This window comes from Festucalex cinctus, chromosome 21, assembly GCF_051991245.1.
Source record: "Festucalex cinctus isolate MCC-2025b chromosome 21, RoL_Fcin_1.0, whole genome shotgun sequence".
NCBI classification, from domain to species: Eukaryota; Metazoa; Chordata; class Actinopteri; order Syngnathiformes; family Syngnathidae; genus Festucalex; species Festucalex cinctus.
This window is the reverse complement of record NC_135431.1, coordinates 13,534,124-13,550,196: the sequence shown is the minus strand read 5'-3', so window position 1 is coordinate 13,550,196 and position 16,073 is coordinate 13,534,124. Positions and strand designations below refer to the sequence as shown.

Below are 16,073 nucleotides of genomic sequence, written 5' to 3'. Positions count from 1 at the left end.
AAGTCTTGTATATAACATGAATGTAAAATAAACTAACAAAACATATATAATGTATAATATTCTTTTCTATTTTGTTACAGAGCGACAGAGGAACCGAATTCAGGCGTTCTCATCACACAGTGAGGAAGAGCACCTTGTACGACATGGCCGTGGACCCCATCTGCAAGCACGCGGCGGTGGGCTGCCAGGACCGCTGCATCAGGTGCGTTTGCGTCTGTGCGTGCATCCTCCAAGGTCACGCCTGAAAACCTCAAGGTCGTGATGTTTTCGCATCAACAGGATTTTCAACATCAACAACGGCAAACAGAAGAAAGTGTACAAGGGATCCCTCAGCGACGACGGCGGCCTGCTCAGAGTGAGTCGAGCTGCCGAGGATGAGATTACTTGCGCCTAATAAAATGGCCGCTTACGCGTGCGCGTGCATGTGTTTGTGTTGTGGCAGATTCAGATTGACCCGTCGGGTCAATACGTGGCCGCCAGCTGCTCCAACAAAAACATCAGCATCTTTGACTTCCGCACCGGAGAATGTGTAGCCACCATGTTTGGACATTCAGGTAAGAATGACATCATACATCATACATGGCTTCATCAGATAGGTCAAGACGGGTGTGCGGCTCATTTGTTCTGTGTTTCAGAGATCGTGACTGGTCTGAGGTTCACCAACGACTGCAAGCATTTGATCAGCGTGTCAGGGGACAGGTGAGGTCGTCATTCCAGTCCGACCTTTGTCAATATAACCACTCCCCTCACCCATCGTTGCTGTATTTCCGCAACATAGCTGCATATTTGTGTGGCGTCTGGCTCCCGAGTTGACCATCAGCATGCGACAGAAGCTCTTTCAGCTCCGACAGCCTCTCAAGAGCGCCGCCTTCAGGTGAGCCCGCCTCCAGCCCAAAACAATTTGCGCCGACCCTTAATTTAATTTGCGACGATTGACGGCAGACGAGAGGCGCACAGCGCTCCCACTCTGGCGGGCCTCTCCTCGGACAGCGAGCGTGACGACGAGGACAGCGCCGCCCGCCGGGACTCTGACGACCGCGAAGATGACTCCAGCAACAACGCGTCCACCGACAGCAACCACGGGGAAGAAGACACGGGCGGCTCGGAAGAAACTCCTGACTGGGAGGCGGCAAAAGTAAGTCACAGGACAGTTTTTACTGAATTTGTTCACATGGATTATCTTGCAAGGTTTGAAAAGTACGTGTAAAAAGCGCTCAAATATTCAAAATTGTTCATTTGATGTAATCATTCTCGTTATAAAAAAATTTCTTCATGAATGTCTTCACTTTTATATCCTACTGGAGCATAATACAGTACAATATCATCTTTTCATGAACTGAGATTATTTAAACATAGGATATACTATGGGTTGCTGGGAAAAGGTGATTTTTGCTTTTGGAAATGTTTAAAAAGTATTTGAATTTAATGTCCAAAAAATAGTATATATTGTATTTTTATTTTTTATTTTATTGTATTTCTTGTACAAAAGTTTAGTCTTATTTTTCATTTGTCTTTTTATTACTATTTATTTATTGATTGGATGATTTTTTTATTGTATAATTTTATTTTATTTTAATTATTTAAAGATATAGCTAAATATTTGATATGTAAGCTATATTTTAGATTATTTATTTTACCTGATCGTTTTAATTTTATTTGTTAAAAATAATGTGTCCAAACTGTCCATGTTAGTTGTATTTTATTTTATTTCTTTAAGTCTCAAGTATTTACAGTATCTCTAATATTTGTTTTATTTTATTCTATATTTAATTTTATTAAACATCCCAGACCTACACATTTGTTACATTAAAAAAAAAAACTTGACAGGAATATTTTTAAATACATTTTTAAAAAAAACTGCAATATTGCATAAAATACTGTATCCTTTTTTGTGAAAATTCTCTTATTTTTATTAATAACTAAAAAAAAAAAAAAAACTTTTTCATTTAATGGGTGTAGGAAGAATTATTACCTCTAAATTGTTGAAAAAAATATAAATACCCTGCTCCAAAAAATAATTAATAATTTAATTTAGTAAGTAACCAACTCAGTTTATTTAGGTTTAACATGGACGCAGTAGAACTACATACAGTAATTTTCGGTGATTTTGCAAAAAAAAAAAAATAAAAAATCTAAAATTGTCTGCCATATAGGAGGTCAATAAAAATTCTGAATATTTTTTTACATAAAAAACAAACAAACAAACAAAACACAAAAAAAGAAGGCATACTTAGTTACATTCCACCATGATATAATAATGTCCGACATTACAAATATATGTCATATAAAAATCTGTCTGGCATAGTTGCAGACATTTCGTTTCCTGTTTCCAGTGCTGTTGCAGGAGTACATTTACACTTAGTCGCCTCCTTTTTTACTTCCCTCATTGATGTCTCTGTTTTATTTCCAGCCTGTCGTACCCACGCCCGTCGTCAGTCGTCGTCCTCGCCGCCGCTGGTCTCGGCGTAGGGGCTCTCAGGAGCTGAAGGTCAAGTCCATGTTTGACCTCAGGCAGCTGGAGACCTTCACTCCCAACAATCCCGCCGACGCAGACGCACGCTGCGGCACTCCCACCCTCCACGCGCCCGTCCCGAGCTCGGACTGCCCCAACGAGAACCTCTCACGTCACTACGTCGTACGCTATGATTGGCTGTCATCTGAAGGCGTGGAAGGTTGTGAGAGGGCGGGGCTGGGCACGGAGGACGACGACGATAGGTACAATCATCTTTTCACGCTACGTATGTCACATTTCTGTCCAAAGCAAAAGCACCACAATTTTATGGAGGACCAAAACTGCCAAAATTTGTTGTCTAGCAATTCAAGTCGCAAGTCGAGGTGACAGTGGACAAGATAGTCGTCCATTGCTGCAGCTCTCATTGCAAGCCGGCGAGAGTCCAACCCAAGATACTAGGACCGCCCCCTCATTTGAACAACTTTTCAACTTGGCAGTATGGACCAAAACTGCCAAAATTAAAAAATAAATAAATAAATAAATAAATCACTAGATAAATAAATAAATAAATACATAAATACATAAATGACTAAATAAATAAATGACTAAAGTAAAAATAAAATAGAAATGGAAATAAAAACGAATATAAAAAATCTAAATTGAAAATGATATAAAAGAATAAATAAATATAAATGGAAATAAAAAGGATAAAAATATAAATAGAAATAAAAAGAAAAAATATATACATACACAAATAAATACATTTGTATTAAATTGTTTAATTATATTTTTTCCTCTACTAAGCAAATTTGTATGGCGGACCAAAACTGCCAAAATTCCAAATAAATAAATGACTATAATTCGAAAATTATATATGAAAAAATATATATATATAAATTGAAATAAAAAGAAAATAAATAAATAAACGTAAATGGAAATAATAAGAAAAAAAATATTCTACATAAATAAATACATTTGTATTAATTTTTTTAATTATATTTTTTATATCCGTTTTTATTTTCACTTTTAGTCCATTTATTTATTTATTTAGTTATTTTTATTTAGTAGAGGAAAATTTATTTTCGTAAATGCTACACCCCAAAAATGACTAATAAATGACTAAAAGTGAAAATAAAAACGGTTATAAAAATATAATTAAAAAAATACAAATGTATACAAATTTTTATTTCCATTTATATATATTTTTATATAATTTTCGAATTGTATTTTTTTAATATCCATTTTTATTTTCATTTTTAGTCATTTATTTATTTATTAGTTATTTATTTTGAATTTTGGAAGTTTTGGTCCTCCATACAAATTGGCTTAGTAGAGGAAAAATTATTTTTGTAAATGCTACACCCCAAAAATGCATTGTCCCTTTAATTAGTCCACTGTTGTGGCCCCTTTAGAGTGCCTCGTTGTTGGCCACGAGTGTATGCACGTCACGGTGCAGCGCTAGTTTCAATTAGTGATATGAAATTTGTTAAACAGAAATTCCCATTCGTCTTCCTCAGGGATGACAGGAAGCGTCAGGTGCTCGGCCAGAGCCAGGAGAGCTACAGCCCGGACAGCGCCTGCTCGATGGGCTACGACAGCCGAGGAACCAGTCCCGATGGCATCCTGGATGGTAAAACTCGCGTAAAATCCACCAGATCTTTTGCTTGAGAGCTTAAATCAATCATCAACAGACTCCGCAGACAACGCGTCACTTAGCCTGGACAGCTCGGAGGATGAGGAAGAGGAGTTAGCCAAGGCTGAGGAGGACGAGGCTGGACGAGAAGATTTCCTCAAGCAGAATTTTGAGACACTGGCCGACACCTGCAGCACAGGTAGGACGATCTTAGTGATTATTTGATGCATTTCTGTAGTTTTTGGTTTGATTTTTTTGTGTCATGTGACGTGCAGCCGAGCCGAGCAGAGTCCCGAGGCTCAGCATGTCGTCGCGCTTCCTGGCCAGAGGGCATCACAACAGGTGCGCATCACAACTTCATTAGGTAGGTACACGTGGGCGATGCTGATTTGTGTGTGTGTGCAGGGGAGGGCCTGTTTTTTACAAAGTGCAGGCAAAGGAAGCAGGCGGCGGCCTCGTCCACAAGCCTCCTGTTTCCAAAGTGCGCCCTTTGATGGAAAACGGGCAAAGCAGAAACATGGAGGACAAGAGCCCCGTGTCCCCTAGCGCCACCCAGAGGCCAAAGTAAGATGTTACGAGACATCCACCCATCCAGTGAATTGAAAAGTAGCATTTAGCAACCACTTTTTTTTCGTCTCACTAGGCTCGTCACAGGCTCTGTTGTCATTCCAAGACCCCAGAAGAAGACCACGCCGGGGTCCCACCTTTGGAGGTTCTCCACTCCGCCGTCCAAACCTCCGTTGTCTGACAGAACCGCCAGTCTACATAAGTCCCAGTCTGTCCAGAACCTCACCGTAGCCTGTACGTTACTCTCAAAAGTACACTGCATTTTCTTAAATAGTGATCACATTCTGTTTCTAACCAAAACAGTAGCATGTAAACAGTGCAATTTGTACAATAAAGCACCCCACGATCTGCATTTGAATAGTTTGGCTGCCAATCATGATGCTTAAAATAAATTTGAAAAAGTATATTAATGTTGCAAATTAGTCAGTGAGTTAGTAACTAAAATAAATAAATTGTATATAGATTGAATGAATAAATAAAAAATGAATGTAATTAAAAAATAAGAGCAATTCAATGTCATTAATTAAATCAAATCAAACTAAAATTAAAAGACATTTACATTATGTTATTAATTTTGTGGTATTAATGCATAAATTCAAATCAAATCATATCTACCGTAATTACACTTAAAAAAAAATATTACATGAATTTGTGAATTGAATAAATGGTGAAATAGACATTACCGGTAAATACAATGATATCAGATACAATTATATAAAATAATAAAAATAAAAAACTCAATATAGCAAATTAAACATTTTTTAAATTATTGTTTTATATATTTTATTTTATTATGTGACCTGGTAAATTTGAATATCAAATACAGTTTTTAAAAATGTCATTTTTCTATATGTATATTTATGCTTAAATAAATTAAAATAACAGAAAAATAACATCAGATTTAAATGAAACAACTTCAACTTAATTTTAAAACATGCACAAAATTAAATAAAATATATCCACATTAAAACAGATCCAATTAAGTAATGTAAAAAATATCCATCATAATATGCGGATTGATGGACAGGTACAATGAAATATAGGATCAGATGAGTATTGATTAAAGTTTTTTAAAATATGTCATTATTGAAATGTAGATTTATGCTTAAATCAATTCAAATAAAAAGAAAAATCACATCAGACTAAATGAAACAACTTCAACTTAATTTTAAAACATACACAAAATTAAATAAAATATATCGACATTAAAACAGATCCAATTAAATGATGTAAAGAATATCCATCATAATATACAGCTTGATGGATAGATACAATCACATATAGGATCAGATGGAATTAATTTTAAAAAGTAGACAAAATACAATTAAACACACAAAAATTAATTTAAAAATAAATTGTAATAACTATTTGCAGAAATAGCCAAGAAAGAAAGTAATAAAAAGTACTATAAAATATCCTCCACTTTCTTCTCCCCCAGCTCCACGCTCTCCACTGCCCTCTAGTGATCGTAGAGAGTGGTGCAAGAGACCCCAGTATCTCCTCCTGGACCGAGACCCCCCCAAGCCCTCATCCTCGCACGTGTCCACCCCCTCGCCGGGCTCTCCACAATCTCCTCGCTCTTACATGAACCCGACGGCCAGCTCCATGGCCAAAAGCAGCCGCTCGTCATCCGTGGGCGAGGGCGCCCACCTCGCCCTCGACCTGTCCCCCTTCCCGAAGGCTCGGCGGTCCTGGGGGGATCTGGACGCCGCGGAAGCATCTTGGCATCCCCTCACCGCCGTCCTGCCGACGCCTTCTCGAATCCCTCAGCCTAAGCTGCCTCTCAGCCCTCGACGCAGCCTCTGCTTGGAGATGAAAGACAACTCATTTAGCCCGGAAAGTCCGACGAAAGCTTCGTCTCCCATCGTGGGACCGGCGACGTGTGATGTCACATCCTGCACAGGTAAGGATAAGCGGTCGGGGTGGAGGGAGGGGGGGATTCCTTTTTTGATTCTATGTTCTTCCCTTGTGCAAGGTTCAGCAGAGAAGAACAGAGTGTCGACGTCTGAAAGGTGAGTTTGAGAAAAGCACGTTTCCACAATAATTTGTTTGTGCGCAACTTCCTGGCTATCTTAAAAGGACTATAAATGGTTGCTACGTATGACAGTTTGATAACCATGAATAAAAATATCACAATATTAAAATTATAGCTCTAAAATGACCTTTTTTTAAAATTTAAATATAGTGTTCCCTCGTTCATTGCGAGTGTTACGTTCAAAAAACAACCTGCAGTAATGGAAATCCGCGTTAAAAATAAATAATTCCCGGTAATTATGTATTTTTTATTTTTTTTTGGTTTATTGTATTTTTTTTTTTCATTTACATTATTTTTTTTCCCATTAAAAGTACGTTTTTTTTTAAAATATATATATACTTATTAAACAGCACAATATATATTTATTTCATTTATTATGTTTTTTCGTTTTGGTATGATTTTTTATTTATTATAAATGCTTTTCATTTTATCATATATATTGTGTTTCATTTGCATTCATTTTTTCCCATTAAAAGCATGTTTTTTTTAATGTACTTGTTACACAGCACAGTATATATATTTTTTGTTTATTCTAAATGTTTATTTTATTCATACTATATTTTTTTTCGTTTATTATGTCGGTAAAACATCTCACCACACACTTTTCTTCCAGGTATTAACATTTTCTCACAAAGGCTACTGTATCCCTTATTCAAATACAGTAGGCCTATACACGCTCAGTGTTCAAAACTTTATAATAGTAACAATAATAATAAAATAGAATTAAACTAATATCCAAAACTTTTATTTGAGAAACAAAAATATAGCGGCGATCTATCCATTTCTTTCCGATGGGTATGTTTTCCCAAAAAATTATTAATTATTAATAATAAAAAATAACTAAATAAGTAAATAATAATAATAATAATAATGATAAATAGTAAATAAATAAATACAATCAATTTTAGTTAAAAAAATAGTATATTTAGTACAGAAGAAATGTGTATCACATTAAGTTTAAATAAATAAATATTAGCATTCTTCAGTTTTTACTGAGTAAGTTCAATACAAGCACTAATGTCTTAATATGCGCATCATTGTCTTCCCCCAGCAACCACAATGTAGCCCCGCCGCCTGAAGTGCTCCCCCTGGTGGCGGAAGATCCCCTCACACGTGCAGGTGTTCCTCCTCCTACCGACCTGTCGTTTCCTAGCGCTCCTCCTCCTTTCCTTCTGCCTCCTACTCCTCCTCTTCCTTTTCGGCGTCACTCTTCCTCGCGCTGGCCGCCGTTGGCTTGCGTGTCGCCGTCTCTGTCACCCGTCGCCTCCTGGCAGTGCCATGCCGGTCAGTGTGCCAATTCTTGGCTTGTTTGTATTCTTTTGAGGATAAATCTTCACTTTTGTTTTGTTTTTTTACACTAGTGTGCGCAGATGTGGTTTGAAAATGTGTGTTTGAATTTTTCATGTATTTCTTTACTCTGCAGGTGATTCCGTCACTTTGGATGCATGCAAGCAGGCCGCGAGTGAGCTTCATTGCAGTCTGAGGCGAACTGTCACGCTCTACACAGAGGTCAGTGCGTGTTTTTTTGTTTTGTTTTGTTTTTTTTAACATAGGATCTGTATCGTGGCAGTGATTCAAGTCAATTCACAACAAGCAGAAGTTTGACAGCTTAATAAACAATTACTCATAAAAGAGGGTTAAAGCTGTTTATTACCACTCCAAGTTGATATTTACTTTCAAAGTAAACAATGTAACAAAAAAAAAAAAAGACAAATTGTCTATATAAAACAACCACTTAGGGTAGCCTAAACAAGTCCCGGCCAACTTGATGCTAATGCTAACACGTAATAATGACGAAAATCTGTATATGATTGACGCCCATTGAAATGAATTGGTGGGAACGAATAAAAATAAAAATTTTAAACACCAAATAAATCATCAAAAATGGTAATAAACATTCTATGTGTTTTACATGAAAAACAGTTAGCAGGAGAATTTTATTTATTTTATTTATTTTTTAAATTTTATTTATTTATTTATTTATTAGTTTTCTTTTTTTGAATGTGAGATGAACAAAAATATATATATAAAATATTAGAAAAAATTGTGTATTCAGCAGGGTTATTAGAGTTTTGGAATTTTTCATTTTCGTTTTAATTTTGTTTTTAGTTTTGTTTTTTAAATTTAGTTAGTTTAATTAGTTTTTAGGATGGTTCTGTTAGTTTTTACAAGTTTTAGTTATTTAATAAATGTTTTGTTATAGTTTAGTTTTAGTTAGTTTCGGCATTAGTTTTAGTTTTTTTTTTTTTTTTTTTTTTTAAATTATAAAACACCAAGAGAGCAAAGGTGCTTTTCTATTGACTGCTGCTAGATGATGTCACTTCCGTGTGACACACTCTCAAACATCCTTTTTCCGGTTAATGTAAAAATAAATCTACTTAAAAATCACATTTAAAATCATCCTCAAAGGCTCATGCGTTAAATTAATTACCAAAGACTAAAACGAAGGACATTTTTGTTATAATTATAATTAGTTTTAGTTAGTTTTGTAAACATAAAATGTAGTTTCAATTGTTTTTTTTGTTTGTTTTTTTTTAAAAGCATTTTTGTTTTTATTTTATTTTGTTAATGAAATTGTTTTTTTAATTTTTGTTTTAGTTTTTTTTTTTGTTAGTTTTAGTTAACTAAAATAACCTTGGCATTTAGGAGTCCATTGTAATGGAAAATACCATATGCAATGTGTTATAACCCAAACAACAAATATTTGACCACAAAATATAGACAGACAGTATAACAGTCATAAAAAATAGATGAAAAGTAACCAATGAAAATCAGCCATTGCTTTTGAATTGTGGCTCAATTTCTTCAATTTCTTCCACATTGCATGTACATCAGGTGCTCCACTGCCCTCCAGACTGCGCAGTAGACGTTCATCAGGAGATGGTGAAGATTTTGTCCGGGGCGTTGACGTCGGCCAAGGCCCAGCTGGACCCTCTGCCGGGCTCCTGGCCGTCCAACGGCGCCCTCTGTGGCTCGGAGGCCAAAGGTGAAAGTGACAGAGCGCTGGCGTTGCTGGAGCAGTACGCAGAGCTTCTGCTGAAATCCGTTGAGAGGAAGCTGGACAGCAAGATGTGAAACAGGAAGCCGCGTGTGCTTTTGTTTGCATAGCGCTCACAGTTTAGCAGTCAAAAACGATTGGCCTTATTTTCTTAAAAGTGGAAGTCAACCTTAAACATTTCTTGAAAATAATATGATATATGTGACCTCACTAGTCTAAACATCATATTCTGATTAACTCTTGCACTCACAACCATTTTCACTGAAGCAACCCCCTTCGCTCCTGGCTGTTTTACTGGATTTTGACTGATATATGAAATATGGAACCTACCAAAAGAAAGATTGGAGTATCTTCTTTCATCAGGAAAAAAAAGTATATTTCTATCCGTTTGCATTTTGCAGCAATTTGCATTAGAATATAGCTAAGTTTCATCATTATTCGCAAATCTCTTTAGAATTGTGGGGAATTAGCTTGTTTGCAACATGGCCCTGGTTGATCTCTTATACTCTTCTGCCATCTCCTGGTCATTTTTGTAATTACTACCTGCATCAAAGCCTTCTGTATGCTCTAGCATTAAAAAAAAAAAAAAAAAAAAAAAAAAAGTATAATTACGTCTTTGGGACAATTAATATTACATTTGTGGAATATGAGTAATGAAGCAAAATCCAGCAGTTTTCATCCATTAGTAGGGGCCATTTTGGCGCTTGCTGTCGGCTGAAGATGACATCACAGTTGCGCAGGGCTCGGGCAACAGCCAATCACAGCTTATCTCTTTTCTGAAGCTGCGCTGGGATTGGTTGTTACCTGAGCAACATCTTCAGTCAGCAGCAAGTGTCAAAATGGCCGCCCCCTGAGGTGAACAAAACGGCTGGATTTTGCTGCTTAACTCATATTCCACTCATGTAATATTAAACAAAATAACATATTTAGACTAGTGGGGCTGCATGGATCATATTATTGTAAAAAAAAAATAAAAATGGTTTGACTTCCCCTAAATGACAGTTGTTGCCTTAGCTCTTTTACTTGTTTTCTATATGTTGAAATTGTCCTTTGTATAATACAGACTACAGGCTAAGCTAAACCTAGTAATATAATAATTAAATGTATGCTTAAGCATGGCAGCATTTTCACCAAAGCAATTCAAAGAACCTCATAATTCTGTTTGAAGCCATTTAATTGTTAATAGAAAATATACACAATAAATTCATAAATGGTAGAATGCACAAAGCTGTTTAAATATACCGTATATATATGTTATATTTATTAATATTAGTGTGCTTTTAAATTAATGTTGAAGGCACTCAATTCGCATGTAATATTGTCACACATTTAATCACACTTATGAGATGCCAATATCATTTTTGTGAGGCGATCCTACGGAAGCGTCTCCACGTTGACGTAGGTGAGGACGACGTCGTGCAGGATGTTGATTCTGTTGATCTGGTTGAGCTCGCGGACGCGGTGGCGGAATTCAAACAAGGGTATGTTGTTGACCGCCACGCGGAACGAGTCCTGCGCGCACAAGATCTTCATCTGAAACGCAACACAACACAAACAGCTGAATGGTGATTTGACTTTTTTGAAGTGTAGCAGTGGCCCACCTGGTCCAGTAGATGGCACTGTTACATTCATGAAAATGTCAACACGTACATTATTTGATGTTAACAAAAACATGCATCTCCATTGAGAACAAATTTCACGTTTGGTTTGTCGATAACTAACTGTGTACATTAGTTACGTGAAAACTACATTGTCTTGTATGAAGACACATACATTATAATAATCTTTCATGTTTTAATTTGTTGCTTACAAAATTCACAATCGGAAAATATACTTTCTTTGATGTTGAAGTTCGACACTCAATTGTCTGATGTGGACAAAAATGTTTATGCGTTGGATGATTTTGATGTTTATAAAAAGTATTGGTTTAGTTGAAATCCAAATTGTCTTTATGAAAACATACTGTAACCTTATTGATTACTTTAAATTGTGTTTGATATTTACAAAAAAAGTACGTATTTCCACCCATTAAATGCTCTAAATTGTCTTTGATGTTTTCACAAAAACATACTTTTGAAAACATAAAACATAATTTAGTTTTAAGCTTCTAACCCATCTTCAGTGTTTACAGAAACACGTACGTATATATTACTAATATACGTATATATTTATACTAAGGGGTGTCAGGCGATTAATTTTTTTTAACCATAATTACTCACATGACTTCAATAGTTAACTTACAATTAATCACAAATTTTATATTTGTTCTAAATGTACAATAAAATGCACAATATTTTTTTTTATACACTAACAAAAGTGGAAAAAATGATAAATTGAGAAATATGGCTGTATCTTTTGGTCATTGATACAGTAATTTCTTAATAATTCATAAAATAAGTTACATTTTAAAAGATCTACTGTACTGTAAAAAAACGAGTGTGACATTGATTTGTGTTGAGGTCATTTTTCTGCCACTAGATGGCATAATTGCATTTGTAAGACGTTGGCGCCAGCTCAGTGCATTTTTCTTTCATATTAAGAGCTATTTAATCTTTAACAGAAAGTTGCTTGTGAAATTCTGCACATTTTTAAAATTGTAAAATAGAACTTGACCCCAGTCTCGACAAATGTATGGATTATTATTAAATTATTACTGCTAAATTTTGACGTGAATGTGTCTGCTGTGGCTTTCCAAGTAAGGGGCAGTCATTAATTGCGCGTTTAAAAAATTAGTGGCGTTACAGGAACTTTAAATTGAGTCAAAATTAATGCACTAATTTTGACACCCCTAATTTAGACATATATTAGGTTAGTGGAAAAGTCAAAATTGTCTTTGACGTTGTTGACTTCCTTGGCTCGTTTCTTTTGTTTTGGTTAGTGAGGCTGTTGAGCAACAACACGAGACCGCCGCGACTGACCTCCAGGAGTCTCCCTGCGGGACGGCCCTTCCCTGATCTAGGACCAGCTTTCCCAAACGCCTTTCCAACCCTTTCCACCTTTTCAGCCAAACGTTAGCCTGACATTCAACCCGAGGAGAGGTCACCTGGGGTCGGTCAAGGGCGTCATGCGGTAGCATCAGTTAGTCTCGGCGCGCGCGTTCCGGCCGCTGTCGCTCACCTCAAAGGGGCTCCCCACGGCGAAGGGGAAGGGTCCCTTCAGGTCCCTCTCCTCGGGACCCCAACGCTCGCCCACCTTGTGGTTACGCACCAGCACCTGCTTGCCCCCGTCGCTGAAGCGAGGGTTGATGTGGAAGGCGATGTCGTTGCCTCGCAGGAAGTTTACAGTGAACCTGAGAACATATTTTCGGATGAAAAACTCATTTTGGCCGTTTTAGGGGTGCGGGAATCTACTCACATTTTGGCATTAGGTTTGATCTGGCCCAGGATTGTCATCATCATCTTGTCGTACACACCTCGGGCCAGGTTGAGGTTGTAGGGCACGCTCTAAAAATCAAAACAGAACCAAGAACAAAATTGTTATTTTGGAAGACACTCAAGTCACGTTTACTGGGTTGTTACTTACCAGTGGTCCAGATGTTGGCGGCAGCCAGTGTTGCGGCATCAGGGCCGGATTCTGTCCGGGCCATCCTGGCTGTCCGGGATTGTAAGGCCAACCAGGATGGGCGGCCCATGCCGGCAAAGATGGATGGAGGCTCGGAGCCGGAGCATGAGCAGGGGCGGAAACGGGAGCAGGCGCCAGAACAGGAACTGGAGATACAGCCGGGACCTGATAGGGTACCTGAGCTTGAACCGGAGGTTGGGCGGGCTGGGCGGGCTGGTACTGGCCCGGCCAACAAGGGTGGCAGATTTGACTCGGAGCTGGGGCCACGGTGGGAGCCGGAGTAGGGACCACAGTTGCAGTTGGGGCAGGAGAGGGTGTGAGGATCTGAGGTGGGACCGGAAGAGGAGTGGGCCCCGACACCGGCAACGGTTGAGTCCCCAACCAACATGGAGTGTTAGGCTGCCCGGTCCAACACGGCGCAGGCTGCGGGGCCTGACACATGAACGTAAAATATGCATGTACTGTATCAAATCGTCTGTTACTGGAGACATGGACACCAATATATGAATTAGGGCTGTGTGATATTTTCAGTCATTCAGGATGATTACGATTTTAATGGATTTGAATCTAATAAACCTTAACAATAATAAACAAATGTTTATTTAAAGGTTTCATTTACTCAAAAATAATTCCTGTGCAAAATTTTAAGACAACAATAATATATATTCTAAATCAGTTTTAAAATAAACTTAACATTCATAGTTAGCAAAATTACAACTCACAAATTATATATATATATATATATATATATATATATATATATATATATATATATATTATATGTATACAAGGGCTGTAAATATTTAATTGTAATTAATTGCATGACTTCAATAGTTAACTCACGATTAATCGCAAATTTGATCTGTTCTGTACAATATTTTTTTTATAAGTTCAGAAAAAAGTTAGATAAAAGTGGGAAAAAAATGTTAAAATAATAGAAACATGGCTGCATCTTTTCATTGATACAGTAATTTCATAATAATTCATAAAATTGAGTTAAAAGATGTACTGTACTGTAAAAAAACAAAAAAAACAAAAACGAGTGTGACATTGATTTGTGTTGAGGTCATTTTTCTGCCACATTTGTAAGACATTGGTGACAGCTCAGTGCATTTTTCTTTTCATATTAAAAGCTATGGAATCTTTAACATGAAATAACTTGTGAAATTCTGCAAAAATGTAAAATTGTAAAATACAACTTGACCCCAGTCTCGAAACATATATGCATGAATGTTAAATGTATTACTGTTAAATTTTGACGTGGACCAGTACAGGCTTTCCTAGAGGCGGTCATTAATCGCGTGTTAAAAAAATTTGTGGCGTTAAAGGAACTTTAAATTAACTCAAAAGTAACGCACTCATTTTGCCACCCCTAATATTTATCTTTAAAAAAATAAATAAATAAATATAAACAATAGGTTGAATGACACCTGCTGGATGGGCTGGACCTGCTGGCTGGGTGGGATCTGCTGGGTGGCCTGCGCAGGCCACATAGGGAAGGCGCTCCCGGACGTCTGGCCGGGCCAAAACGCGCTAGTCTGTGGGGCAGAACCAGGCGGGCAGCTGCCACACAGAACGTCAGCATGCTGAAGGGGGGAAGGAGGTGAGGGAGGAGGAGAGGGTGTTGGGTCGGCGGCCAGGATGGAGATACGAGGCAGAGAGAGGGTTGACAGGATGGAGGACACCAACTTGACGGCGCGACATCCACACAAGCGTCGACATTTTTTATTTAGATGCGGAAAATAAGCAAATATTCTTACCTGTGCTTGCACCTGACAATTAGCGGAGCTACTTACGTCCATGATGCCTGGCAAAAGAAAACCACTCCAAAAAATTAGCATTAAAGTTACAACAAGATTGAAAACCTCATGAAAATAATGTTAAGGTCGTTAATTGATTGAACGATGACTTGAGGAATGATGATGAGTCACGCAAGACGACAGACCATCATTGACTGCGAGGACAAGTCAACAAATTTGAGTGTCCTGACTTCAGCACATTGTTTGCTCTTGTGACTACGAATTGAATTAGGCGTAAGTATGCCCATATGATGTGAAAATATAGAGAGATTAGCACATGTATTAGCCTAGCTAGCTTAAAATAACAGGAGCGGCAACTACCAAAATCACTTTTAGAAAACGTTAAGAGAAGAAGATTGAAATTATGTTTTAAACCTAAAATGTAACTATTGTTACACATAATTTATTTATTTTTTTATATATTTTTTTTAATGGTTATGATTCGTTGTGCTTACAACCTATATTTGCCAAAAAATTCTAAGTATTTTTTAAATTTATTGCTGTTTTAATTATATATAGAAAATAAAAAAGTATTTTCACTTTTTTTTTTTCACATTTATTTAGATTTAAATTACCTTCAGGTATATATATATATATATATATATATATATATATATATATATATATATATATATATATATATATATTAATGTTCCTATAATAAAAATAAGAAAAGCAAAACAACTCTGATACCAGTAAGTCACATGCATTTGAATCCATATAATATTAAATGACCAATATTTTAGTGGCCTTGTCATCCAGCATCAAGGTTTATCATAAACTGAATTATCATCCAATATAAGTAATAAAGTCTTACCTGTGATGTAGAATGTGGCAGGCTGCAGTGTTTTTGTTTACGCCAATGAGTCGGCTGGAAGGAGTGAGGCGGGCAGAAACAAATCAACTTTTATATACGAATGCCAAAACTTGCTCACTGGACACGCCCCTTTTAAGCACTGCTCTGCTAGCGTGACACATGAACGCAACACATAGGTGCATTCATTTATACATATATATGTATATATATA

General features: G+C 36.9%; 2 protein-coding genes across 5 annotated transcripts in view; one reads left to right on the top strand and one right to left on the bottom strand.

Annotated features, from left to right (window-relative positions):
* The window catches only part of LOC144010378 (mitogen-activated protein kinase-binding protein 1-like), a 23,751-nt gene extending 12,129 nt beyond the window's left edge, over positions 1-11,622 (top strand). The window contains exons 15-31 of one of the 2 annotated variants that reach the window (XM_077510688.1): positions 81-202; positions 280-355; positions 443-554; positions 636-699; positions 779-874; positions 943-1,135; positions 2,411-2,715; positions 3,970-4,082; positions 4,144-4,284; positions 4,361-4,427; positions 4,491-4,649; positions 4,729-4,886; positions 6,091-6,555; positions 6,628-6,664; positions 7,739-7,806; positions 8,111-8,196; positions 9,523-11,622. In XM_077510688.1, coding sequence (XP_077366814.1) covers positions 81-202; positions 280-355; positions 443-554; positions 636-699; positions 779-874; positions 943-1,135; positions 2,411-2,715; positions 3,970-4,082; positions 4,144-4,284; positions 4,361-4,427; positions 4,491-4,649; positions 4,729-4,886; positions 6,091-6,555; positions 6,628-6,664; positions 7,739-7,806; positions 8,111-8,196; positions 9,523-9,762 — 2,502 coding nt within the window. In that variant the 3' untranslated portion in view covers positions 9,763-11,622. Of the gene's footprint in view, positions 1-80; positions 203-279; positions 356-442; positions 555-635; positions 700-778; positions 875-942; positions 1,136-2,410; positions 2,716-3,969; positions 4,083-4,143; positions 4,285-4,360; positions 4,428-4,490; positions 4,650-4,728; positions 4,887-6,090; positions 6,556-6,627; positions 6,665-7,738; positions 7,972-8,110; positions 8,197-9,522 lie in introns of both variants that reach the window. The other variant, XM_077510687.1, reaches the window with a different exon arrangement.
* On the bottom strand, positions 10,842-16,001 carry LOC144010379 (uncharacterized). 3 transcript variants are annotated; one of them, XM_077510691.1, is made up of 8 exons: positions 15,863-16,001; positions 15,007-15,053; positions 14,677-14,832; positions 13,208-13,678; positions 13,040-13,128; positions 12,803-12,974; positions 12,604-12,728; positions 11,072-11,218 (listed from the first exon to the last, which is right to left on the bottom strand). In XM_077510691.1, exons 2-8 carry the CDS (start codon positions 15,046-15,048, stop codon positions 11,215-11,217), a joined length of 1,059 nt encoding a protein of 352 aa, XP_077366817.1. In that variant the 5' UTR covers positions 15,049-15,053; positions 15,863-16,001; the 3' UTR covers positions 11,072-11,214. The 3 variants fall into 3 exon arrangements, with proteins under 3 accessions (XP_077366816.1, XP_077366815.1, XP_077366817.1); XM_077510690.1 differs by lacking the exon at positions 12,604-12,728 and having other exon boundaries at positions 10,842-11,218; positions 14,695-14,832; positions 15,863-15,997; XM_077510689.1 differs by lacking the exon at positions 12,604-12,728 and having other exon boundaries at positions 10,842-11,218; positions 15,863-15,996.
* Positions 16,002-16,073: the final 72 nt, after the last annotated feature.